Genomic DNA, 24,860 nt, shown 5'->3' with positions numbered 1-24,860 from the left:
ATCTTCTTAAACCGTCTATGTTTGCAGTGAAAACATGAATGACTACGTACAGGATGATTCTTCGAGTAGTTTTCAACAACGACCGTTAATCGAGTACTTTCAACAAAGTGGCAGCGCCATACTTCGTGGTGACTATTGAAAAATTCCAATACGAAACTTTTTGGTATTAATATACTGCCTAGTATAAATACTGATTTTGTATATTGTATATTTTAAATTGGCAAGTCCTTCATCGTATGAGAGAAGTTATTAATTTTTTTTATATAATTAATTATTTGTTTGAAAATTTTATAATTTTTATATATTTAGAGAGGTCTCTTCCCTTTTTTTTTTTTTAAAAAAAAACATGAGTTGAAAAGGAGTTTTAAATGGTTGCGCCCTTTAGTTAGAGTGTAACCATGCAAATAATATATTCATAGAAAAACAATATATACTGAAATGCCATTTACAGCCACACTTAGTGTAATTATTTATTTTTAACATTGGCGTCAGCGTCGTTTGTTGTTATAAGCTCTTGTTGTTGTTGTTAACGTTCACTGTGTTGTGCTGTGGTGTGGTGTGCGCGCGCGTATTAATTAAATTTATTTCACCATTTTGTTTGCTTATTTTGAGGTAATTAACCGAAAACGGCCGCTGCAGTTGGAGAATATACGCCGCCGGCAACACAGCGCACGTACAGTCGAAAAGTGAGCGTCGTTCAATACACAACACGTTTGTTTTGTGTTCCGTTCGTTTCGTTATTTTTTCGATTCTCGCGTATGCTTTTTTTCTCGTTAGTAGTATATAAAAAGAATACTCGGTAAATTTCCACTGACGACGATAGCACCAACAAGCTTGCCGCAATAATGGTTTTGACAAATTTCGAGTGCTGGGCACATGGCGAAACTGCTGATGCTGTCAATTTCGAAACTGGGCCGGCGCGCAATTCTACTGTGGTGGATCCATTCAATGCACGTGTCGTCTCTCACATTGCATCCGCCTCGAATGGTTATTATGGCTATGCAATTGTAAATAATGAAGCCGCTGCTGTGGCTTCAGCCGCGGACAACAACAACAACAGCTGCAATAACAACAACTTACAACAGCAACAACAACAACATCAGCAGCAGCAGCAGGCAATGCAAGTGAATGATGACGGCGTCTCTGCCGCAGCTGCTGCCGCTGCCTCTGCTGCGCGCTGCAAGAAACGCTGCTTTGCAATGGGACATGAACAGTTGGACATGGAGATGGATAACTTGACGGCCGTCAAGCGATGCCGTTTTGATGATGCCGATCTGGTCGCACAGTATTGTAACGGTAATTATGCGCATACAATTTCCAACATTAAAAACTAAATGTGTAATTTTTTGGTTGCTTGGCCTTGACTTTTTCACACCGCACGCACAGCAAACAAACAAAAATGTACGATTTTTAATTGCCGCACGCATTTCGTAAATGTTGTTATTTTGTAACAAGTTTTTTTATTTTGGCAGTGTGCTCTCTTTTTTTTTCTGGGTCATCCTTATCAGAATTTGGAGCACTTTGCTGTTATCTCTGTGTTGACAGCAAACACGACAAACACCGTAAACATACACCTCTCACTCTCGCCTATTGGATAGCAATAGGTAAACGTAAACATTCACCCACACACACGCTGATTACATGTATGTAAATGCTTGCGCATGTGTATGTGAATGCTACTCATTTAACAGTAATAACGTAAAGGAGCAAAGCAAACTGGCAAAAACATGCACATTATTAATTGTAGTCCAGTTTGTAGTACAGTTGCGTTGCTGCTGCAGCAGCTGTTATACTATGTACGTTATACGTATACGAATTTTATAACGCTTTGTTGTTGGCATTTGCAAGCCCTAAAGCTGTATATAAATATCTTAATCAGCACGAACAAAAAAACTGATTAAAGAAAAAGCACATGCATATAATTTTATTTTTTATTTATTTGTGTTTGTTTGACAAACTCATAGAAAGGCAAACACCTATTAACCTGCAGCGATAAGCGATAACTGTTCGACACACATAGTTGCCAAGCCTGTTGCATTTCCTGTTATCGCTAATGCGACCAATTGTAATACGCCAAAAGCTAATCAAATAAACATGTATTATAAGTTCAAACATGTTTCATGTCTTAAATGACTGAATTTTATATGTCATGTTTATATTAATTGCAACTCGTTGCAATTATTAAAATGAGTCGTGTGCTGTATTTTATTGGTACAGTTTTTTTTTTGAAATTCCCGTTTAGCGCTTGCTGACCTCATACCAAACAAGTAAAACTTTTTGACTAATAGTAGTCGACGAGCTAATACCCTGTATTCATAATAAATGTATTTAAAGGTTTTAGATTTTCTGAAATAACAGCAAATAAAAAAATTTGTTTGGTAGAAAAATTACAATAATAATTGATCATGCCCCATTTTACGTTACACTTTACCACAGGGTATTTGAATAAAAGTGGTATATTTGTAACCGATGGCAAAGTCTCCCGACCCCATTGACAAATAGTCAATATTTTTTTAATTTACGGCATTTGTTTTAAACCCTTATTTGCCATTTTATCTGCTTATCTGTCGCTTTTATGCCGCTAAAAAATTCTCAGCGTTCGTCAGTGTTATCGCTGACAGCGCGGCGCAATCACCGATAACTGATGACTGCGCAGCCAACGTCGACGTCGGCGTCGCTATCTTCGTGTCGCCTGCATTACCGGCTATTAATAAATTGAACGGTAATTGGGACACTGTCAGCGCTGCTGGCAGCGACGCGACGCAGCGCTGGCGTCAGCATTTGCTTTTGGAATTAACACAAAATCAAAAACGCAATTTGGCAATAATCGACCAAAATAAATGCAATAGTAATAAGTAAAGATCTGAGATAAACGAGCGTGTATGGCGAGTAAATACTCTTTAGGGAATTTCTAGTAACGATACAGGGTATTGTATAGTAGTATATTTTCGAACATATTTTATTCATTTAAGAAATAATTACATTACTAATACGCACTTTCCACTCTTGCAGACTTCTTCTCGATGCCTGCCACACAGATGATCGGCACTCAGGCTTGCCTCATGGACTACGACTATGATGTGCAGCAACAGCAGATGCAACAACAACAACAGCAGCAGCAGCAACTACTTCTACAACAACAGCAGCAGCAACAGCAACAAGAACATCCACGCATACATCAGCATTATCAAGGTCATTTGCATCGCGCTAACCGTGATGTGAGTCGTTGCATGATGTCGCATATGATCTAAAAAACCTGCATATAAAAACCATGTGTATTTGTGTCCGCGATTCATACATATATGTATATGGCACACACAGATACACACACTTACTCAAACGCATACGCACACAGACGTACAAAACACACATACATATACAACATGCAACAGTTCACCGACACGACACGTCTCTCTCTCTGTCTTTGTCAGAATACCAACAAAAGATTTCCATTTGCCGCCGAATTTGTTCTGTATATTATAATGTACCATGTACTTCTATATGTCTCAAAAATTTGCATATTACTCACAAACTGTATACACACACACGAATATATGTAAATACGCAGATCACACTAGGCATACGTTTGGACGACGTGCCAACGTCGCGTATACGTAATGTGTAAAGAAGCAAAAAAAAAAATAAGCAATAGAAATGAGCCAAAGCAATTGTTATAAATATCCACGTTTAAATGGCAAACGTATCAATTAATCAATCAATAATACATATACAAAAATAAATATATATATACTATATAACAGTAAATTACTGCACAGTTATGTATATACATATATTTATATATGAAGTGAATTGTTGTATATCGCCGCATTGTACAAAAATGAAGAGAAAGAAAAAAAAAATAATCGAAAATGAAGAGAAATTTATTTGTATTACAACTAGTTGCAACAAAACGGTTTTGAATCACTTATGTACTTAATAAAAATATATATACAAAAAACATACAAATCAATTAATACAGTTTCTTAAAAGTTGCAATCAATCAAGCTAACACTTAAGCAATCTCTACGTTAAGCCTAATATTAACTAACATTAAGCATTACTCTGTCCAAATCGGCAACAGGCCCTTCACAAAGTCTTTTGCAACACAACTCAAGCCAACTGAATACAATTGTAATTACAACAATGATGGTTGCAAAACATACCGACTTAACATTGCTTTTATTGTTCATACTCCACGTTGAATACCCTGTAAATTGGATACTTTGAGAGTAGCTCCGGTTTCTTGGCTAACCAGCGAAACATTTATCTTTTTTGTATTTAAATTTGCTTTTCAAATATGTAAAACTAATTGCTGTCATTTTATTGATTGATGGTCGTCTACAAATTGCTTTGTGTATTCTAATTGATAACAAAATTACTACAACGAATATTTTTAATCCAATTGTATTTCACATAAAGTATTGTAATTATTTCAAAAATAACTGAATTTGCAAAATGTAACTAAAAATTATGATGTAAATGCTGCTTATTGATGTAAGACACTTTGTGAAAGGCCAAGGAAATCAAAATTAAATTTGGAATTTCAAAAATCCTGAAAAAAGAAATAAAAATTGCAAAAAATAAAACTGATAGAGAAAACTCTTTGCTCTCTGCTCGTTTACAGACAGCCCAGAACGAGAACGAGAACAAGAACAGCAGCTGCAGCAGCCACAGCCGCAGAGGCAATTGTCCAAAAATGATATACAACTAGATGATAAATGTGAAACGAAATTGTTGGCTGACTCAGCCGATTTGTATATAGCCACACATGGCGGTTGTCTGCATCACTACAAGCCGCTGCCGCTCTGTCGTTCCCTTGAACCCGAAGAAGAGTTTGATATCTAACGAACAGAAGTACTAACTATATACACATTATACAGATACAAATATATATATTTATCTACTTTTTGTAGTAGTATCTCGCCTAACCATAATGCATTGTATAACGTAGTCGTAAGGTAGCATTTAAGTCGCGGAAACTTAACACATATATATGGATTGTTATTGGAATCCCAAAAAAGGTGCTTAGATTTAAATGAATGAAGTGTAATAAAGCTTTAAAACCGACACAAAAATTGAGAATGTGGTCCGCTTTGGAATGTAAAGGAAAAAAGAAGGAAGATTCCATAAAAAAATAAAAATATATATTTTAAAGTATTTAAAAAGAAAAAAGTTAAGATTTAAGAAAAAAATTATTTAAAGGAGAAGATTTATAACAATATTCATATTGGTGGTTTAAATATTTCGAAATATCAAAAAATATTGCATACTTTTAAACAATTGAAATCACTGAATGTCAAACAAAATTATGAATTTTGTAATTTATCAAAAGATATTCGATCATCCAAGATAAATTGAAATAAATGAAAATTTCCTTCTGTGTGGATTGCAATTGTTAACGTGTTCTTTATTTAAATCAAGTACATAGTATATTTTCTATTTTCAAAATAAACAAATTGTACATAAATGTTAAATGCCTTCGTTTAAATGCAATTGGATTCTGTGGAATACTAGATGCGGTTTTCCCAGTTGTGCTCGATGCCTTAAATGCTAACAGTGGCTTTGCCATTCTCCACATTGATGTAATTCTCCTGCACATCCTTGACCATGAAATCGACCAGATTGTTAAGATCATACTTGTGCTTCCAATTCCAATCGCGTCGTGCATCGGAATCATCAAACACCTGGGGCCAAGAATCGGCAATCAGCTGCCGACTATCGGGCTGATATACAACATGCAGATGAGGCACATGCTTGCTCAGTTCGTTGACGAGTTCTTCGGGTGTGAACGACATGGCAGTGACGTTGTAGACGCGACGCTTCAGCTGCTCGCTGGGTGCACGCATAAACTCGAACAGCGCACTGCAAAGCAAAGGGAATTATTTTAATTGAGGTTATGTTTGATCGCACTTGTACTCACCGCAAGCAATCCTCAATGTACATCATTGGCAGGCGTGTATCGGGCTTCAGGTAACAAGTATGCTTGCCATGACGCAGAGCATCGTGGAAGATCGAAACAGCATAGTCTATAATAGATAAAATACATTTTGTGAGGTTATGTTTGATGTAAATATGAGGTTAAACAGTATATTAAAGTAGGATTGAGGTTTTGGAAAGGTGAAAGCTAAGAATATTTAAAAGCATTTTCTAAATCAATATTTGCAAAAGATTAATATATTATTGTTGCTATAAATGCTTGGCTAAGATCACAATGGGATCAACAAATGTATAAGGGATAAAGACAAATTTTGTATTATTACTTAGTGGTATAAAAAATAAATTAATTAACTCTATGCCCTTAAATAGGTTATGGGTAATGCTTAGCGAATTTAGAATTTAATGAATATTTTAAGGAAATAGATTTAAATCCCTTATGATTTCCTAATAATGATTTAGAATAATGATTTCGTCGAGTTCAGAATTTAATTAGTGATGTGACAAAACACAAACAATATACTATATTATATAATTGCAAGGTATAATATTTTCTTAACCCTCTCTATTAATAAATGATATCCCATAATCCAAATATTGATATATTATTTTGAGACAAATTAAGCATAGAACTTAACAAATTAAACATCAAATATAATACAATTATATTGATTTCCATTATACCGTCTAATGTGTAGCATTAGTCTTACTATACCTTCCTTGTTAATTTTTATAATCATCATTTTAAGGGTTCAAACTTATTTTTTGATTCAATAATTCAATTAGTATGACTCAAATTGTCCGATTAACTCAACATATGTTATGTATTTAAGTTTAATACAATTTCAAATTTATTGAATTGAACATGCTTGCTTTCCGGCCAAGAGAATGTGAAAATAGCTTAATGATTTAATCAGTGGCACAGTTGCAGAGAAGACAACGTTGGAGAGGTAAACTAGTTGAAATGTATCTCAGAGATACTCAGATACTTGCAACTGCATTGTCATGCTATCGGTTACATTAAACTATCAGCAATTGACTCTAATAAAGCCGCTTAAATCGTTTTGCCCCGACGACACAGTTAGCTCAGTGAAAGTATCTCAACCTGTAGATGTATCTGACATGGCAAGATACATTTTGTTGTTGTTGTTGTGTGAACTTACCCGTGGTGCCGCCGCCTGGTGGATCGCTGGAAATGACGCCAGGAAAGCGTAGACATCTGAAATCCAAGCCGAACTTGTGATAATAATATTCGCCAATGAGCTCGGCGTGCACCTTGGAAACGCCATAAATAGTGCGGGGCCGTTGTATCTACAGCGAATGGAATGGAACCCAAATTCAAGAATATCGAACAAACAAGTGAAAACATACCGTAACATTCGGTGTTGGATTGCGGGGACTATCGGGCCCAAAGGCGCCGATGGTGCTGGGCACAAAGATGCGCAGCTTATACTGTTTGGCCAGCTCGATGACATTGTGCACACCCTCAATGTTTACCCTAAGAAAGTAGAGTATTAATTGGGCCATGTAAGGAGATTCTCTAGACAGGCATTACCTCACAGCCAGAGGCACATTTTGTTCGCCCACAGCACTCAGCAGAGCTGAGAAGTGTATCAGCCAGTCGACGCGATGATCCACAACGATTTTCTGCAGTCCCTTAAAGTCCAGGATATCGGCAAAGATGTACGGACCATTCTCAAGCACAGCCTGGCTGGGTTTAATGATGTCGGAGAGGATGACACTTTCACTGCCGTACTGCGAGCGCAACAACTTGGCACACTCGATGCCCAGCTGGCCGAGACCACCTGCCGAAAAGGAGAACACACACACACGTTAGAATCAAACACGTGTAGCGTTGGTTGAGTGTTGGCTGACCCGTGATTAGAATCTTTGGTGGTCGACCAACGAGTCCCTGTTGCTGATGCATCAAGCGTGCCAGAGGCTGCATCTGGCGACGATTGGTGGCCACCAAAGTGGTCAGGCATTTTCGCAACATTTTTTGTACGCTTGTTTTCTTGAGAGGATCGGACACGCCGCCACGCCACGAGTTACAGATTTCAACTGATTTCGAAAGTTAGCAAATGATTTTCACCAGCAGCAGCAGCAGCAGTTGCTGTTGCTCAAATTATATTCATCACATAGTATGTATATATATTTGTATTCACGAATATATCTCATGAACATTCGGATTCAGATTCGTTAGTTGTCGGCACCGCACTTGGCAAACTCTCAACAATTATGAGAGGTAGTTGTTATTGTTGTTGTCATATTAGTTGTTGTCGTTGTCACCATGGCAAAAGATTTGCTCGATTTTGCCATTTATAATTCAATAAAAGCGAAAGCAACGCCACACCGAGAGGAGGCCTGGCAATTGACAACAATAACAACTGCTCTGCTATGTTATGTTATGTCTATTGTTTAACTAGGCGGGTTTCCTTCTTGGGGGCATGTCTCCAAACACAGACACTCGCACATAATCTATGTACTATGTATCCATGTGTTGTGGTTATGTCAACGACGCTCAACATGCAATATTTATACAGGGTATTTCCTCAAACCTGTCGACAGCTATATTTTCAAAGCAAGCTTTAAGGAAGTAAAAGAGAGTTCTAATTATTTCTGATATTACTGATAATAATTGATTACGAATGTATTTGAAAATTATAATATATTTCTAAAATATGTATATTTACAATTTATAAAAATGAAATTGCTATTTTCGAAGCAAGCTTTAAGAAAGGAAAGCAATAGGAACTATAAATAATAATACCTATTACCTAAAAATATTATTATCTACTATAATTGAGAAAAGAATTTGAATTGAAAGCATAAAAAGGGTAAAATTTCCTTATTATATGTATTAAGTCACGAATTGAAACATTTTTTTATATACATATATTATTTTTATAAATTAATATTTAAAAAATTTAAGCAAACTCGGTCAATTTTAATTTAAAATTTGATATAAAAAAGTAAATTCTTTCAATTATTTATTATTTTTATGTTAAGTCACAAATTTAAACATTTATGAGATTTTTTTCTTGAAATATTTTAGATAATTTTTAATTTAGTACATTAAATAAAAATATTTATGTAGAATAATATATTTATGTATAAGTATTAAGTCATAACAATATTTGAAAATACAAATTTGAATAATTTGTGATATTCAACTGTTGCAAATTACGTATACGTAATACGCATACGTATACGTAATATACATGTTGCGCACACGTTTCTATTTAGATGTAAAAAAGCATTAATATTACAACAATAATAACCAGAAATATGTGCACATTCTTCCACAGTTTGTGGCGCAAAAAACTTTTGTCAATTTGCCGAAATTGAATTAACCTTGAATATGAAATTGAATTTGAGCTGAGGCTATGACTACCTAGAATGACATAAATCTAATTAAGACTTTGGGCAAGGGTCTGTAAATAGTCTACAGTCACATGGAAAAACCTCAATTAAAAGCATCCACATTCCAAAAATTGATAGACGACAGAACACCCTGTAAACATTGACCAGCTGGTGTTGACAAAATTCCTGTCGCATGCCACAGATTTAAACTAAAAGTGACAGTCATGTTGATATTTTAAAAATAAATCGAAAATACTCATAAATTAAAATACCCCTCAGCATATAATACACGGTATAGAAACGTGTGCTTTTACATCAGATAGCGCAATGAACTTGCACTAATTTTACAATCAGAGACGGGGTTATCAGCCCTGTAAACAGGGTGCATTCTCCCCGATGTCCATTGCAATTGAATTAGATGTATTGATGTCAGTTCTTCAGCCTTGGAAATGTTGACGTCGATCATTTGTTTTGCTTGAACTCGGAAAAAATCAAGTAAATAAGTAAATATTATGTACAAACTAAAAATACAACTAACCAGAACAGACAGCTGACAAATGTTGTATTTTTTCCATCTCAAGACAGTTTTATTTTGTTTTCATTTTTAATGAAAAATCACAAATAGTATTAGGGAAGTGTTTGTAGTAACAGAAAGAGTTCCAAAATCCCATTCCCAGTCCCCAGTGAGCAGCCAAGCGATGCCCAAACTGTCGACATTTTATGTAACTGCGAAAAGAGACCACAAAATGTTGATGAATAAAAGAAAATTGTGATGTGAATCACGCGCTTTATGAGGCCTTTAATTCAATTTAGCCAAAAAGTGAGACGCGCATAGAGCTGCTCTGATATCGCGATATATCGTGTGATATCGGGCAAGGAAATGAAAGTGAAACAAATAACTCAAACTCATAAAATATCACAACGGAGCTTCAATACCGTTCTCTTAAAAAAAGAGTATTATATAAACATAATTTAATGTAAATATTCCACTCATTTAACTAAAAATAAATGACCCAATTTTCTTATTAGACGAATCTAAATGTCTAGGCAAAATTTTTATTGTATTTTATTTATATAAATAGTTTAAATATTTTTGAAATATTCCACTATTTTTAAGCATATTTCGAAATCGTCGTGCATTGCTTAAATTTTATTTTATTTCAATTAAGAAGTATAAAATTTGGAACTTACATGTGTGCAAAAGGCATCATTATTTTAATTATTGTTTTTGTAAATAATTGTAGTACAACCAGTTAGCTCAAAGAAAATAAAACATTTAAGATTTAAGTGAAGAAGAAAATATAAAATAAACTTTATATATACATTTTGTTTATGGGTAATTCTCTGTCGAAGATGAATCTTAAAGCTTAAAGCTTTATAAGAGCTGAGAATGATTTTGGAATTATTTTTCTGTTTTTAAAATACATAATTGAAATAATTAACGAATTTATATACTTTATCGTAAAAAAAAATTGCTTAAATCAATGTTAGCTCTAAATATAATGCTAATTCAGAGCTATGCAAAAAACCTTTTTCTTATTTTAAAAAAATGTTTCAGTTCATGTTTTCTTTTTAAAATAAATATTGTTTCATGCGACAAATTCCGCCAGAGAATTACCCGTATATTTTTATAATATAATATAATATAATATATTTGATTTGATTCACCATTATTCTATTATGTAACAAATCATTATTAATATTTCGAGTTTCATTAAGCATAAAGCTTATACACATATATTTAACCTGTATATCAAAGTAAACTATTAAATTAAACTAATTAAATGAAACACTGATAATAATGCGATTTATGTATTTCCTCTATTAATGGGCAAACTTAAACATCTACTTCGTAAATGTTTTGCTCTATTTGTTAAATTTTATACAAGTTATTATTAATATGCCTACTGCTTAATAACTGCTTTTGAAGCTTTTAAACTAATTTAATGTAAGTTATTACTATACTCTTCAACATGACAAGGCTCTAAGCTTGGGGCTTCTGTTTAATGGCAAAATCGCTGTTGGCCTTCGCTTCTGAGCCAGCAATTTCCTCACATAATTCGTTAATTTCACTTGCAATTTCAATCTGTTTATAGTTAATCTTGGCATAAACAACCTCACTCCCGACAGCCGACATGACCAAGCCGCGGGTCTAAGACGACCCCTGGAAGCAGTTTTTGGTCACAGTTCAGCTACCACTTGCGATCCACATGCGATCCACACGTTGTAAGCTAGCCAAGTCTGAGTGAGAATCAGCCAAGTGTGGCGCCAAATGCGACTCCAGTATTGCACAGGCAGGAAGCATTAGCTTCTTTGCTCTACTCCCCCGCATTCCATTCAACGTGTTCAACGCTCAAAACATTCATAGAAATCTTGAGTAATCTCTATGGCTCCACATAACGTTTTTAAAAAACAGTTTTAACGCGCATTCCGATCGCGACGGTTCGTGAAAAAAGCAAACGGCTAAAACGACTCCTAAAAACGCGCTTAGTGCATGTTTTAATTAAATTACTGAGAAATTAAGCAACAAAAGCAAAAGTGCGTTTGAAAGTGAAGTTAAAAGAAATATTGAGAAAGAAGCTGAGAAATTAAAGTGCAGTTTATACAAAGCAACTGTGCAGAGTTTTTAACTAGTTAAACTAAATAAATATAATATAAAATATTAAAAAAGGAAAATTTAAATTATAAATACAAGGAATTACTGTGACACAAAACGGATATTTTGGATACGCTGGCTGTGGAGTAAGGTGGGGAAATTGTGATATATAAAATACTTTAAAAATGGATTCATTAAAAAAAACAATATGAATTGAAAACGAATTATTTCATTATTTATTTTTATAAAAGTAAAATTAAATTTTTAACTAAACTGCCATGAAATAATGTTAAATTATATAAAATAGAAATTTAATTTTAAGCTGAAATTCTAATTTTTAAATTTAATTACATAAGATAGAAGTGAAATTTATCTTTAAACTGACAAAAAAATGTATATTATATTTACTGTTCAATCAAATCGAAAATGAAGCAACTATTCATAGAGTTGTATGTTACTATTAATCAATTAAAATCTGCAAAATCTCTTAAGAAAAGGTTGCGTAATTTACTAAATAATCTTTAATAAATCTTTGTCCCTGTTCCCTGCAATCCTTTTGAAGTTGTTCCGGCTTAATTAACTGCACAATCTCTAGCAATATTTATATTATCTCTGCAAACATATCTTTTGCGCTCTTTTTGTTTCTGCAACCGCGTTGAAAGAACTAACAGTTATTTAATTAGGAGAGACTCGAAAGAAATCAGAGCAAACTGCAAAGCCAGAAGGCTGGTGAAACTGTCGCCAACATCGCAGTCAACAGCAACAGCAACCACAACAGCAACAACAACAACCACAAGAAGGCAGACCTTCAAGTCGCACTTAGTTGCGGCAGGTGTAGATCCAAAGACACTGAGGCAAACACACACACAGATCTCCACAGTGGAGGCAGCAGCTGGATGCCAGCTAGCTCAAAGAAATTACAGACAATGATGAAAACGACAATAATTTCAAGGTTCGTTTGATGTACACTCCGCGCGCATGCGTAGAGAGACTCTAGCTCTAAACTCCAACTCAACTCAACTCCATCCATAGAGACTCTATGATAGATCCAAGCAGCTAGCTCTTCGTATCGTTTCACTCCTCTGTATTTCGGTGTTGTTTCTTTTTTTTTGTTGTTAAATGATTACAAAATTTTGTTGAAAAGCCATGTTACGCTTCTTGGCGCAAAAAGTTTCTTTTTTTCTGTTTTTGGTTTTTTGATTAAAATTGCGCAGCTGCATAAAGACTACAGTTAGTATATGTAAACGTATGTGGATGTGGCTGTTTAGAGCTTTGTTTATAAGTCTCTGGGTTATTGCACAAGTTCGAGTACAACTTCCTGTCGTACGCCTCCAAGTACGAATAATGATGGGCTTGAGAGTGCACTAGTTTTAGTCTCAGAGGTGCTTGGAATGTTGTGGAATAAAGGCAATGATCATAAATTTAATTCTTGAAATTCTAGAAATTTTATTATTTTGTTTATAAATGTATGTAACTATTAGGTAGCATGTAACTATTGTGGCATCATAAAGTTATTCAATTTCTTTGCAATATTTATTTATGGAATTAGAAAATCAATAATATTTTCATAATTTATATATTTTTTTGCACAATGCTTTTAACACTTTGCTATCAACACTTCCATTAAAAACTTGCACATTTGTCATAGGCATTCCTTTAATGATAAATAACAAAATTTGTGATAGGCTTAAAAACAGATAATACTTTATTGATAAAGAACTTCTAATATTTACTTAAAGAAATTCGGTTGGTGGGAATTGACAAGAGATAAATAAATATTTTTAAGGAAAATTATTAAAAATAAGGAAAATAATAATGGTGGTCCAGTTTTGTGACATTCATTATGATAAAGTTGTATTAAAGTTTAAAGCATTTTTTTATGATTGTATGTATATAAATTAAAATTTTCTTCATTTTTTGGCATTGTAAATTTTTTTTCTATGATTACGAAAAACCATTATAGAAATCAAAAGAATGTTCTGCAACTTAACGTATACCAAAAAAATACTCAAATTTACCGAAGGATAGTTTTTATTCTAAATATACTATAGAGTACAGAATATAACAGATAGTTTCCCAAAGCCACTAAGACCCCATACAAAAGTATTTCTTATAAAACTTCGACAACTTTTATCCAATCGCAACCAACTTTTCAGGAATCATATATTCTGTCAATATGATTTTCTTACCAAAAATCTTGTTCTTTTCGATTTATGAGTGCGGAAGTGGACGTGACAAAAATTTGAAAAGAAATATATCTCTATCTTTTATAGTCGCTAAGATCTAGGTGCGAACAAATGAACATGGCTATGTCGTCTCGGCCAAGAATATATACATTTACATTTTATGGGATAAGAGATCACTCCAGTAGTTTCCGTATTGATGATTTGCAATTATTAAGTGATATAAATGTAAATTTTGAGAAATATCTTTAAGAAAAATTACGTTTTAAATTCACTTTCTATTAATAAGCAAAGAAATAAGGAAGTCATAAAAATGTTTCGCTACATTTCGTATTGCTCAATTGCAAATACCAAATGCAATAAAATCAGCGCAAATAAATTTTTAATTCTATTATTAGGGCTATACACCGCAAACAAGCTATCAAATTGGGATTTGTTTAAGCACCTAATAAATTGCACTTATAATTAAGCTATTGGCTCAATGCACAGACAGTTACTATCTAATCACACTGTCGAGACAATAATAAATGCAGCTGTTAAGTAGCCAGACTTGAAGCTGATAAGTCAGTAAATTGATAATCACTCAGAGTTTATTTTCGCATCGAGATCACAATTAACGGCTTTCGTATTTGTTAATGCGCTCGACAACCAAATCGTTGACCAATTCTCTCATATTCTTGGCCACAATAAAGTCCAGATGGTTGAAGCTTTCCCAGGGCACGCGATGATCTTCGGCTAGGTGGACAAATTTCGAGACAAGAGTATCAACATCCTTAGGACCGCAGAGAGCATCATTCTGGCTGGAGTAGGAATGGGTTTGAGCTGTGATCTTGCTGAGATCATAGTCTGGTGGCAGCTCCTGGCCATAAAGTTCGCGATTCTTCTTGGTGCCCCAATCGTATTGACGGAACTCGTGAGACGCCCACAGCTGGAGGTAATGAATGCCCTGGTTGCTGGATGAGCCAGCCGGATGGGTTTCAATCATCTGTTGCATGGAGGACTAGATAGCAAAGAGAGAGAGAATATTAGTTAGGAACTGATATCGTTTGGGAGAAACACTCACAATGTTGGTGTTCTGATAGCCACCATTGGCGAACATGAGGAAACCGTTCTTACAGATGGAGTCAAAGGGGCTGCCAGTGCCGCAGCTGTTGTCGACAACGCGATTGATAAGATTGTTGCGCGGTATCAGTTCAGTGTCCACCAGCACGGTATTCCAGATGCCACCCGGAGTGCCCACCAAGGGACCCAACCACCTGAAGATGGCCGATCTGCCATGCTCGAAGAAGGCACAAGGTGCCAGCAAATGACCCGAAGCAATCTTGTCATTGTACTCGGGGCGCTCGGACATCAAGACCAGGTAGACAGTTGTGCCCTGCGAGTGACCAGCGTAGTGCACCTTGGAGAAGCCTGTCTTCTCCAAGATGTAATCAATCATGGCGGCAATGTCAATGGTGCCAATCTCATGCCAATCAAAGTGCCAGAACTTGGGACTGTTCAACGAGATCAGATTGTTGGCCCTCGAGTAGATGTTGCCACGTGCATTGCCCAGCCAGACATCGTAACCCGCATCGGCGAGCAGATAAGCCAGAGAGTGATCCGGTCCCGAAGTGAGCCAGCAATCGGAATTGCTGAAGAGTCCGTGCTGAAGCAAGACCGGAGGACGCTTCGCGTTCTGGTTGCCCAGCTTGTGGGAGTAGGGAATGCGGAAGAGGGTGAGCACATAGCCATCCTCGGTCACCACCTCATGCGATTCACTCGGATAGCCATGCTTGCTGATCCGCTCATCCGAGCGTGTCATCTCGCTCAGACAGTACTGATCGGCAGCAGCCAGACCGAATGCCAATACTAGGCAGAAAAGGACGCGCATTGTGAACGAACACCTGTTGAACCTGTTGTAGGAAAAACCCAACTTGGATCTGATAATACTCGCCGAGTGGTCTGTCTTATATACTCACACTCTGTCTTTCCAATTGCACAAGTCTACCTCCAAAGTTATCTATTGATTTATTCCAGGGGCTGATAATTTTCATCGGTTGTAGATAGCCTCAGTGTTAATTTAGGGTTCGCCATCAAAGTGGAATCTTAGTAGAAATTGAAAATATTTGGCGGGGGGTCGAAATATTCCAGCTTTTATTCAGCGAGACAAAAATTTATTACTGAATATTTAAAGTTCTCAAGTCGGTAGATAATGTTATACGATAATTTCACAAAGGGTATTGCAATGACGATTGAGGAAACTGGTTAGAGTTATGAGAATATAGAATAGAATATTGAGTATGGTATAGAGAATATTAAAATATATATTTCATAAGCAATGAATAATCTAATTTTTCAAGAATAATTTTTTTTTGTATATTATTTTTTATATTTATGTAAATTTTATTATATTACTTTTTATACTATATTACTTGTTTATTCTTTTTAAAAATAAAGTATAATAAATTTTCATTTATTAAAAAAGGAATTATATACACATTAGATCCTTAAGAGCATTTAATATTCCACTATTAAAAATTACATTCATATTTTCCGATTGTTTTTGTAAAATGTGAATGATTTGTGTACATATTTGAAGAGATATACAACATAAGTTATGATTAGAAGCCAGCTGACTATTGATGTCAACAAATAACTTGTTCGATTATTTTTAGCACAAGATTAAAAAAGAAATTTCGTCTTGTGTATTGTATAAATTATGATAAATGTTATCAAATTAAAGCAAAATTCATTGAGAGATTTATATATATGAATTATTTTGATGCACCTGTTGGAAACTCAGCTTTTTGCGATATCATATAGGGTATTCCTGCAAAGTTATCACACAGCTCAAAGTACAATTTAAAAAACGGAAAACAACAAATAAGTCTTAGACTCGAAAATAATTCCATAAAAACTTTTTATATAACTGCGCAATTCTGAAAAGTTATAAATATATCAAATTGTATTTAATTCCTAATTTAGGTAATTAAAGTAAACCTATAACATATTCCATAAAAAAATAATAGTATTTTTTTTATAATTATAGTGTTTTATTAAAGAAAATCCAGAAAACTCGGAAAACTATAAAATAATGAATATTTTTTCATAATTGTGAAAAGTTAAAAATAGGAGGAAAAAACTAACTCGAGCGATATAAATACATATATATGACCTTATACATATGTACAAACATATATGATACACATATGCATCAATACATTAAGGTAATGTATAATTTGCATGCATGTATAAATGTATAATATATAAATGTATGAATGTCAGGCATTTATTTTAGATAATAAAGTACTATTATAATAATGAAAATTATAATAAAACTTTAAAAAGAAATCCTCTTTTAATTTCTTTAAGTTTAAAAATGAATCCTATTTTTAATGCTAATATAAATATTACAAAAATAACTTTTTTCTTATAGTCTATACTTTAAATATTATGATCCCTGGTTTATTAAAATTATATTTCTCTTATTTTAGTATAGTACTACTTATGTACTATACTAAACTATTACTATTACTTTTATAGTGTAGAATCGATAATTTTCCTTTATGGTAAATGTGTTCAATAGAATTTTTACTTTATTCCTTTTCCTTATTTTTTCAGCTATGTGCCCTTCTGGGTGGATCTTCTGCATGAATTGAAAGTTATTCAAAATGTTATATCGATCCCTACTCTTGCTCTACGCCACCTGGATAGCTTTGGTGCGAGCAGACAGCTGTCCCCCCTCAGAAGCCATACTGCCATGTCGCTGCTCGCTGCGAGGCAAGGAGATACAAATATGGTAAGATTAAACACTTTAATACTTTAAAACTCTTCTTAATCCCTTAATTGTGCAACAGGTGCTCGCATAGCAATCTACCGCAGATCATGGATGGTCTCAAGTCCGTGGAACGCAATATTAAGACCCGCATCGATGAGCTGGTGCTGGAGAACAATCAATTGCCAGCACTGCCTGGACGCTTCTTTGGCAATCTGCAAATTGTGCGTCTAATGCTTAGGTACAACAGCATCGAACGTGTGTCCAATGGCTGGCTGAATGAGCTGGAGAACAGTCTGGTGGAGATCTTCATAGTGGAGCCACAGCTGCGTAGCATTCCTGCCGAGAGTTTGAACGGCATGATCAATATGCTGGCCATCACCATCCAAAGCGATGAGCTGAAGCATCTGCCCGACTTCTCGGGTCTGCTCAGCCTGACCTATCTGAGTGTGCAGAGTGCATCGCTTACGGAACTCTCCTCGCACAGCTTCCGTCATCTGCCCAAGCTGCAGCACATACACATCACGGGTGGAGCGGGCTTAACGCGCCTTGAGGCGGGTCTCTTCGATGGATTGATCTCGCTGAAGAATCTCGATCTCAGTCGCAACGGTCTCAATTGGATTCATCTGCGTGCTTTGACTCGTTTGCCCAATTTGGTGAGTCTGAAACTGTCGCATAACCAGATCAGTGATGTGGGCATGATTGGACGCATTGTCAAGGATCTGGAGCATCTGAAGAAGCTGCGACTCGATCACAATATCATTGCTGTCATCGAGGATGGTTCCTTTGTGGATCTGCCCAATCTGTCGGAGCTGCATTTGAATGACAATCGCATCACTGAGCTACAATACGGCGCCTTTCTGCGCACGCCACAACTGAAGACCATTCATCTGCACAACAATCTCATACGTCGCATACATCCCGAGTCGTTGCTCCAAGCATCGGGCAGTGGAGTTGAGGCTGTTCACATCTACAACAATGAGATTGCCCATGTGGAGGCGCTGCGAGCGTTGCTCGATGCGTTGCCCACCCTGAGGTTCCTCGATATGAGCAACAATCTGCTGAGCGAGCTGCCTTATGGCGCCTTGCGTGGTCATGGCACGCTGGAGCAATTGCATCTGAACAACAATCAGCTGAGACTAATAGAGCGGGATGCTTTGATGGCCATGCCCGCGCTTCGTGAGCTGCGCATGAGGAACAACAGCCTCAGCTCGGAGTTGCCGCTGCCCTTCTGGAATCTACCCGGTCTCAAGGGTCTCGATCTGACGCAGAATCAATTTACACATGTCGATGCACAGCTGCTGGCGGGTTTGCCTTCGCTGCGTCGTCTCGATCTCAGCGAGAATGGTCTGATTGACTTGGCTGCGAATAGTTTTCGTCACAATCCGCTGCTGGAGACGCTGAACATTTCCTCGAATGAACTGAGCCAACTGCATCCGGGCACTTTGCTGCACCTGGAGCGTCTCTTTGAGGTGGACGCCAGCTACAATCAGTTGTCCAGCGTCATTGGCGGTCTACCCCGGATTGTGGAACGTATCTTGTTGCGCGGGAATCGAATTGCTTCGCTCCCTGCTGCGGGCAGCAAATCGCTGCAGCTGCCCAATCTGCGCATGCTCGATCTCAGCCAGAATCGCATTGAGCAGCTGTCACGGCATGGCTTCCAGTCGGCGCCCGAGCTGCGTGTGCTAAGTCTGGCGCAGAATCAGCTGCGGCAGCTGGAGGACACTTCGTTCATTGGCATTCAGCGGCTGGAGCTGCTGCATCTGCAGGACAATCAGCTCGGAGAGGCGGATGAGCGTTCTCTGCTGCCGCTCGCCGAGCTGCGCAATCTCAATCTGCAGTCCAATAAGCTGGAGTCCATCACCGATAACTTCTTTTCCAACAACAGTCGACTAGAGCAGCTGGATCTCTCACGCAATCTTATACGCAGCATCTCCCCAACAGCCTTTGATAATCAACGCTCTTTGGAGTACTTGGATCTATCGGGAAATGCGCTGCTCGACATCTCCGTGGGTCTGGGAAATCTGCACAGTCTGCGCGACGTGGATCTCAGCTACAATCAGATATCGCGTGTCCATGCCGATGTCGTCAATGCCTGGCGCAATGTGGTTGAGATGCGACTGTCCAACAATCTCATCGTGGAACTGCAGCAGGGAACATTTCGCAATCTGCCCAAGCTGCAGTACCTCGATCTGAGCAGCAACGAGATTGCCAGCGTTCAACCTGGCGCCCTCAAGGGTCTGCCAGAGCTGCAGGAGTTTGTGCTAGCGGACAACAAGTTGGTCGAGCTCAAGGATCACGTCTTTGAGGAGCTGCCTGCGCTGCTTGCCTCACATTTTCAGTACAACAAACTGCGCTACATCTCGCCGGAGAGTTTCCATCATGCCAATTCGTTGGTCTTTCTCAACTTGTCGAACAATCACTTCAGAAACATGGAGAACATTGGTCTGAGGAGCATGCGTAATCTCGAGGTCTTAGATCTGTCAACCAATGGTGTAAAGCTGGTATCCACAATGCCCCTCAAGGCGCTGAACTGGCTTGTAGAACTGAAGATGGACAACAATCAAATTTGCCGCATTCAGGTGAGTCCCAGAAATAGTGAATATAAATGTATATTTTACCGAAAATGTATCTGTATCTAATACAATATTAAATCAATATCATTATAATAAGATTTAGAATATCTATATCTATGAATCTACATCTAATACAATATTAAAGCATCAGCATTATAATAGGATTTGAAATACTTCCTATAACTTCAATATGATTGAATTGCTCAATAATAATTTAAGAGGAATTATGGTGTATCTATCTATCATCTCTAAAGTATCTTCTGCCATCTATCGCCTATCATGTCTCTTTTATCATCTTCGTCTATCATCTGTATCTGTATCTATCGTCTATCGTTAAATATCATCTATATGCTATCTTCTATTATCTTCTTATCGTGTATCATCAATTATCTATTTTCTATTATATAGCATATATCATGTATCTTCTATTGTCTATAATCTGTTTTCTATTACCTAACTACATATGTTAATATTTTATTGTATCTATTTCTATAATAATATCTATCAATTTCTCTCAGGGTTCGCCTTTTGAGACAATGCCCAGACTGCGTGTCTTGTCCATGCGAAATAATCAGCTAAGAACCATCAAGGAGCGCACCTTTAGGAATCTGAGAGGCAACATAGCCATACTAGATGTGGACGGTAAGTAAAACAAATGGGAAACCAAATGAATTTCGTTTTCTATTCTCACATACCTCACTTCTCGTTCCTTTACCTCAGGCAATCCCATCGACTGCAACTGTGAGATGCAGTGGCTCTCGGTCTGGCTGCAGGAGACAAACTTTCCCTATCCCGGTCCCAAATGTCAAGACGGACGCTTGTTGCGTGCGGCTCGCATGGAACGCAGTCTGTGCATGGGTCTGGAGTTGTTCCAGGGTGGCGAGAACAACGAACGCACTGAGGGCAATCATTTGCCTTTGCTCAATGAACATGGCGATGTGTTTCAACGCGATCTGCCCGAGGATTTCAATGATGAGTGCGATGTGGCGGGTGAACGACCCATGGTGGGTGAAAGTGAATACTTCTACGATCAGTATGTGGACTCCACTGATGTGCCCGATGCCAGCAATGCAGTAGTGAGCAGCTCCCAGCGTCCCAAGCCTGTCCCTGCTACTAGCGGCAATCTAGATCTGAACAACACGTTGCTGCACACGAAATACTTCAATCGCCGTCCACAACCAGCACCTGGAGCGGGTTCGCCTTTCACCTTCTTTGGTTATCCCATACCCAGTCTGAGTCTAGGGCGCTTCTTTGGCTTTGGCGATCGCGGAAGGAAGCAGCGCACAGATCCGGATGACCAGATGCCGGCCACGCATCGTATGGCGAACATTAATCTGCCCACGGGACGCGGAAAGACGCGCATGTATCAACCGAATAGCGCCGAGTTTGAGAAGTACCTCCGCGAGCAGCAGCAGCATCAACACAAGGAGCAGGAGAAACTCACGCCTGGCATACGCAATCGCTACATGGAGACGGAGTCCAGCACCAGCTCGGGCGAGGAGGCACAAAGCAATGAGAGTGGCGCCGTCACCACAGCGGGAATCTTTCGCACCACATTCCGGGAGCCGGCGAGCATTGAACGCGGCGGCTTTCGACCCATTGTACCCGCCCATGTGGGCGGCTTTATGCCCGTGCATGATCCGCAACAGCGACGCGGTCTCATCGAGCCGGTGAATGTGACCAGCAAGCCGCACATGGAGCGACACTTTGTGCCTATTGCTGCACGCCCAGAGCAGTTGCCTGCGCGACCCAAGCCGACGGCAAGCGCCGAGAGTAGCGAGACAGCCACGTATTATGTGACCGAAACGACGCCAGATGTGACCACACAGATGCCTGTGATGCAGAGCACTCGACCGCTGACCACGCCGCGCAGCACAACCACAACCACAAGGCGACCGACTACAACCACCACAACGGCACCGCCAAGCAGCTCCAGCGCCACTTCCAGCGAACAGCCAACAGAGGATTCGCAATACGATGATGAAGATCTGGAAGCGCAGTCCGTCACATTGCTGCGACCATCGCCACAACTAGTGCAAACAACCACAGCCGAGACTATACTCTTGATACCGCCAGCTGAAGAGCACGAGGCGCAGATCAAGAGCCATTCATGGGTTACGACACCGTCGACTACAGACGACAGCGATGACTACCAAGCGACACCTAATGGTGCAAGAACTACAAAATCTCCAAGAGATGCTGCTATACGTCCTCCAGGTGGTCGTTCGACCATTACCAAGGTGTATACGCCACATCAGCAGTTATCGCAGCCCACGGCGGAGGAGTATCAACGCACCACGCCCAGCGCATCGGACAATGAGAGCTTTGCCAGTGAACAGCAGTTGACTTCGAGGCAGGCACAGAAACGCACTGATACGTTACCCGAGTTGACGCCCTTGGAGGAGCGAGGAGGAGAGCGCAAGGATGGCATGGACTGGTACTATGAGAGCTTCAAGAAGAAACGAGAGTTCACTGACCGAGGAGGCGGCGGTAGCTCAATCAGATCTTCGACGGGCAACAACAAGGAGTTGGCTTATGGCAATGTGCTGCACGAATTCAATGCCAGCCACAGTTGGCGGCATTCGGCTCAAGGAGGAATCCTTTGTTTGCTCCCTTTGCTGTTGTGGATTTGTTAAGATAGAACCTGTGTTGTTGCGAGTGTTAAACAGTTGTTGTAAGTTGTTCATAAGTTTATTTTAGTTATAAAATATGTATTTTATTGATTGTACTATTCGTCGCATCCATGAAAGCGCCTGAAAGATAAATAAAAACAAATTAGTTTAATGCTCTTTTTTTGAATTTAAAACTATAAGTTTGTTAAAGAGTCAGATGGTGATGCATGTTAAACAGATTTCAACATAATTGCTCTGAATTGGGTATGAGTTTATCATCAGAAAGCAATGGAAATATGCATTGTTTAATGGAATAAATCACTTACTTATGTATGAACTGCATATAATTCCACATTCATTTATAGTAGACGCAAATAAGTAAAACCTTAAAGATAAATTTTAAAAATTAGTATAAATGAAACAAAACAATTGCAATTTCATGCTTCTTTATAGAATCAGATGGTGATGCATGTTAAAAAGATTTCAACATAATTTATCTGAGTTGGGTATGAGTTTATCATCAGAAGAAAGATAGTTATTATCTGCTTAATGAATGAATAACTTACTTTTGTAGCAAGGGTGACTCCAGTTTTCTGTTGACAAATGGTGCCATCACAAATTCCTACAATATAAATATTAATTATTAGAAAACTGCACTATAAATATATTCAAATAGTAGTTTATTAATAAGATCAGATGGTGATGCATGTTAAATAGATTTCAACATAATTTATCAGAGTTAGGTATGAGTTTATCATCAGAAAAAAGTAATTTTATTAACTTACTTAAAGTGTAGTAGACTTACATTTTAAGAATCCAAATTCTTTTTTTTTTTTAAGATGTGCCAAAACATATCTGAAAGGGAAATAATCGAAATTAGTATTCTACTTTTCAAAAAAGTATAAATTTTAGTTTGGTTGTAAAATCAGATGGTGATGCATGTTAAATAGATTTCAACATCATTTGTCTGCGTCGGGTATGATTTTATCATCAGGAGATAGATATTTTCTTGAGTCTTTATGGTACTATAATGGACTTACTATTGAGCACACCAAACATCCACGTTTGTTCTTGGGAGATTCCGGAAATGAAATATCTGAAACGAAATTAATATTTGAAATTAGTATAATACATTTCAAATAAAACAAGTTATAGTATCTTTAAAAATCAGATGGTGATGCATGTTAAATAGATTTCAACATGATTTCTCTGAATTGGGTATGAGATTATCATCATTAAATACGAATACCGAAATATAGTATCAACTTATTTCAAACTTACCTTTCCATAGATGATGTGTGTATAATTCCAATTCCTGTGTTTTAAAGTCACCATGAAACACTGCAAAATAGAGAGTTACAATTAACATACGATTTTATTTAAATTCAAGTAATAAATATTATTTTATAAAAACAACTCGTTTTCAGATGATGGTGCAAAAGTAAGATATCAACATAATTGTTTTGCTTTGACCCATCACCCGTGTTGTTATAAAATTGGGTGTAATAAATAAATACTTACATCATGTAGCGAACATTTATTCCAATTTGTTAATACATTTTCCTGCATTTTAAATGTGCAATTTCAACCACGTGGTTCAAGTGCTTCAGATTTCAGTCGAAGCCGAAGCCACAAATGCCATCCTGTATGCAGATCAGCGCTGTTTCTCTCCATATTGACATTGTACGTTATTAATTTTTAAGTTACTATATTTAAGCAATCTTTCTGATTTAATTCAATAATTAATAAGTCACTCCGGATGTGTTCTGTTTAAAAGCGGCTAAATAAAAGACCGATTCATAGCGTGACCGCATTTTCAAAGAGAAAATGTACTATTTAATA

General features: G+C 37.4%; 4 protein-coding genes, 1 long non-coding RNA gene and 5 other non-coding genes across 13 annotated transcripts; 2 read left to right on the top strand and 8 right to left on the bottom strand.

Annotated features, from left to right (window-relative positions):
* The first annotated feature begins 504 nt into the window (after positions 1-504).
* On the top strand, positions 505-5,378 carry LOC117568533 (ataxin-8). Of its 4 annotated transcripts, none has more exons than XM_034249247.2 (3): positions 505-1,296; positions 3,013-3,192; positions 4,625-5,378. In XM_034249247.2, exons 1-3 carry the CDS (start codon positions 846-848, stop codon positions 4,843-4,845), a joined length of 852 nt encoding a protein of 283 aa, XP_034105138.1. In that variant the 5' UTR covers positions 505-845; the 3' UTR covers positions 4,846-5,378. The 4 variants fall into 4 exon arrangements, with proteins under 4 accessions (XP_034105138.1, XP_034105139.1, XP_034105140.1 ...); XM_034249248.2 differs by having other exon boundaries at positions 508-1,296; positions 3,013-3,218; positions 4,625-4,837; XM_034249251.2 differs by lacking the exon at positions 505-1,296 and adding an exon at positions 2,827-2,927.
* Positions 5,379-5,388: 10 nt separating this feature from the next.
* LOC117568532 (L-threonine 3-dehydrogenase, mitochondrial) lies at positions 5,389-7,996 on the bottom strand. The gene is made up of 6 exons (XM_034249246.2): positions 7,810-7,996; positions 7,490-7,739; positions 7,306-7,432; positions 7,098-7,245; positions 5,921-6,026; positions 5,389-5,862 (listed from the first exon to the last, which is right to left on the bottom strand). Exons 1-6 carry the CDS (start codon positions 7,928-7,930, stop codon positions 5,544-5,546), a joined length of 1,071 nt encoding a protein of 356 aa, XP_034105137.1. The 5' UTR covers positions 7,931-7,996; the 3' UTR covers positions 5,389-5,543.
* Positions 7,997-11,794: 3,798 nt separating this feature from the next.
* On the top strand, positions 11,795-23,066 carry LOC117570495 (protein artichoke). Its single transcript, XM_052004708.1, has 5 exons — positions 11,795-12,044; positions 17,677-17,854; positions 17,913-20,412; positions 20,925-21,048; positions 21,127-23,066. Exons 2-5 carry the CDS (start codon positions 17,727-17,729, stop codon positions 23,040-23,042), a joined length of 4,668 nt encoding a protein of 1,555 aa, XP_051860668.1. The 5' UTR covers positions 11,795-12,044; positions 17,677-17,726; the 3' UTR covers positions 23,043-23,066.
* LOC117570496 (lipase 3) lies at positions 14,649-16,008 on the bottom strand. Its single transcript, XM_034252190.2, has 2 exons — positions 15,140-16,008; positions 14,649-15,076 (listed from the first exon to the last, which is right to left on the bottom strand). The coding sequence occupies exons 1-2, from the start codon at positions 15,944-15,946 to the stop codon at positions 14,690-14,692; spliced, it is 1,194 nt and encodes a 397-aa protein (XP_034108081.1). The 5' UTR covers positions 15,947-16,008; the 3' UTR covers positions 14,649-14,689.
* Positions 23,062-24,827, bottom strand: LOC127565567 (uncharacterized). The gene is made up of 7 exons (XR_007954897.1): positions 24,540-24,827; positions 24,300-24,359; positions 24,059-24,114; positions 23,824-23,873; positions 23,585-23,640; positions 23,345-23,403; positions 23,062-23,159 (listed from the first exon to the last, which is right to left on the bottom strand). It is a non-coding gene; the product is annotated as an uncharacterized LOC127565567 (long non-coding RNA).
* On the bottom strand, positions 23,224-23,309 carry LOC117572818 (small nucleolar RNA Me18S-Um1356). The gene has a single exon (XR_004572554.1). It is a non-coding gene; the product is annotated as a small nucleolar RNA Me18S-Um1356 (small nucleolar RNA).
* LOC117572815 (small nucleolar RNA Me18S-Um1356) lies at positions 23,466-23,552 on the bottom strand. Its single transcript, XR_004572552.1, has one exon. It is a non-coding gene; the product is annotated as a small nucleolar RNA Me18S-Um1356 (small nucleolar RNA).
* LOC117572820 (small nucleolar RNA Me18S-Um1356) lies at positions 23,701-23,789 on the bottom strand. Its single transcript, XR_004572556.1, has one exon. It is a non-coding gene; the product is annotated as a small nucleolar RNA Me18S-Um1356 (small nucleolar RNA).
* LOC117572821 (small nucleolar RNA Me18S-Um1356) lies at positions 23,936-24,022 on the bottom strand. The gene has a single exon (XR_004572557.1). It is a non-coding gene; the product is annotated as a small nucleolar RNA Me18S-Um1356 (small nucleolar RNA).
* On the bottom strand, positions 24,178-24,263 carry LOC117572817 (small nucleolar RNA Me18S-Um1356). Its single transcript, XR_004572553.1, has one exon. It is a non-coding gene; the product is annotated as a small nucleolar RNA Me18S-Um1356 (small nucleolar RNA).
* Positions 24,828-24,860: the final 33 nt, after the last annotated feature.

Source organism: Drosophila albomicans, chromosome 3 (genome assembly GCF_009650485.2).
Source record: "Drosophila albomicans strain 15112-1751.03 chromosome 3, ASM965048v2, whole genome shotgun sequence".
Taxonomy (NCBI): Eukaryota; Metazoa; Arthropoda; class Insecta; order Diptera; family Drosophilidae; genus Drosophila; species Drosophila albomicans.
The sequence above is the reverse complement of the archived record's forward strand: the minus strand, read 5'-3'. Positions and strand labels throughout refer to the sequence as shown.

Coding starts and splice junctions, on each gene's coding strand:
- LOC117568533 (XM_034249247.2), top strand. CDS start 846: ATGGTTTTGACAAATTTCGAGTGCTGGGCACATGGCGAAACTGCTGAT. Junction 1,297..3,012: donor GGTCGCACAGTATTGTAACG/GTAATTATGCGC, acceptor CCACTCTTGCAG/ACTTCTTCTCGATGCCTGCC. Junction 3,193..4,624: donor CATACATCAGCATTATCAAG/GTCATTTGCATC, acceptor GCTCGTTTACAG/ACAGCCCAGAACGAGAACGA.
- LOC117568532 (XM_034249246.2), bottom strand. CDS start 7,930: ATGTTGCGAAAATGCCTGACCACTTTGGTGGCCACCAATCGTCGCCAG. Junction 7,740..7,809: donor ACCAAAGATTCTAATCACGG/GTCAGCCAACAC, acceptor CCTTTTCGGCAG/GTGGTCTCGGCCAGCTGGGC. Junction 7,433..7,489: donor AATGTGCCTCTGGCTGTGAG/GTAATGCCTGTC, acceptor CTACTTTCTTAG/GGTAAACATTGAGGGTGTGC.
- LOC117570496 (XM_034252190.2), bottom strand. CDS start 15,946: ATGCGCGTCCTTTTCTGCCTAGTATTGGCATTCGGTCTGGCTGCTGCC. Junction 15,077..15,139: donor GCTATCAGAACACCAACATT/GTGAGTGTTTCT, acceptor TTTGCTATCTAG/TCCTCCATGCAACAGATGAT.
- LOC117570495 (XM_052004708.1), top strand. CDS start 17,727: ATGTTATATCGATCCCTACTCTTGCTCTACGCCACCTGGATAGCTTTG. Junction 17,855..17,912: donor GGCAAGGAGATACAAATATG/GTAAGATTAAAC, acceptor ATTGTGCAACAG/GTGCTCGCATAGCAATCTAC. Junction 20,413..20,924: donor ATCAAATTTGCCGCATTCAG/GTGAGTCCCAGA, acceptor AATTTCTCTCAG/GGTTCGCCTTTTGAGACAAT.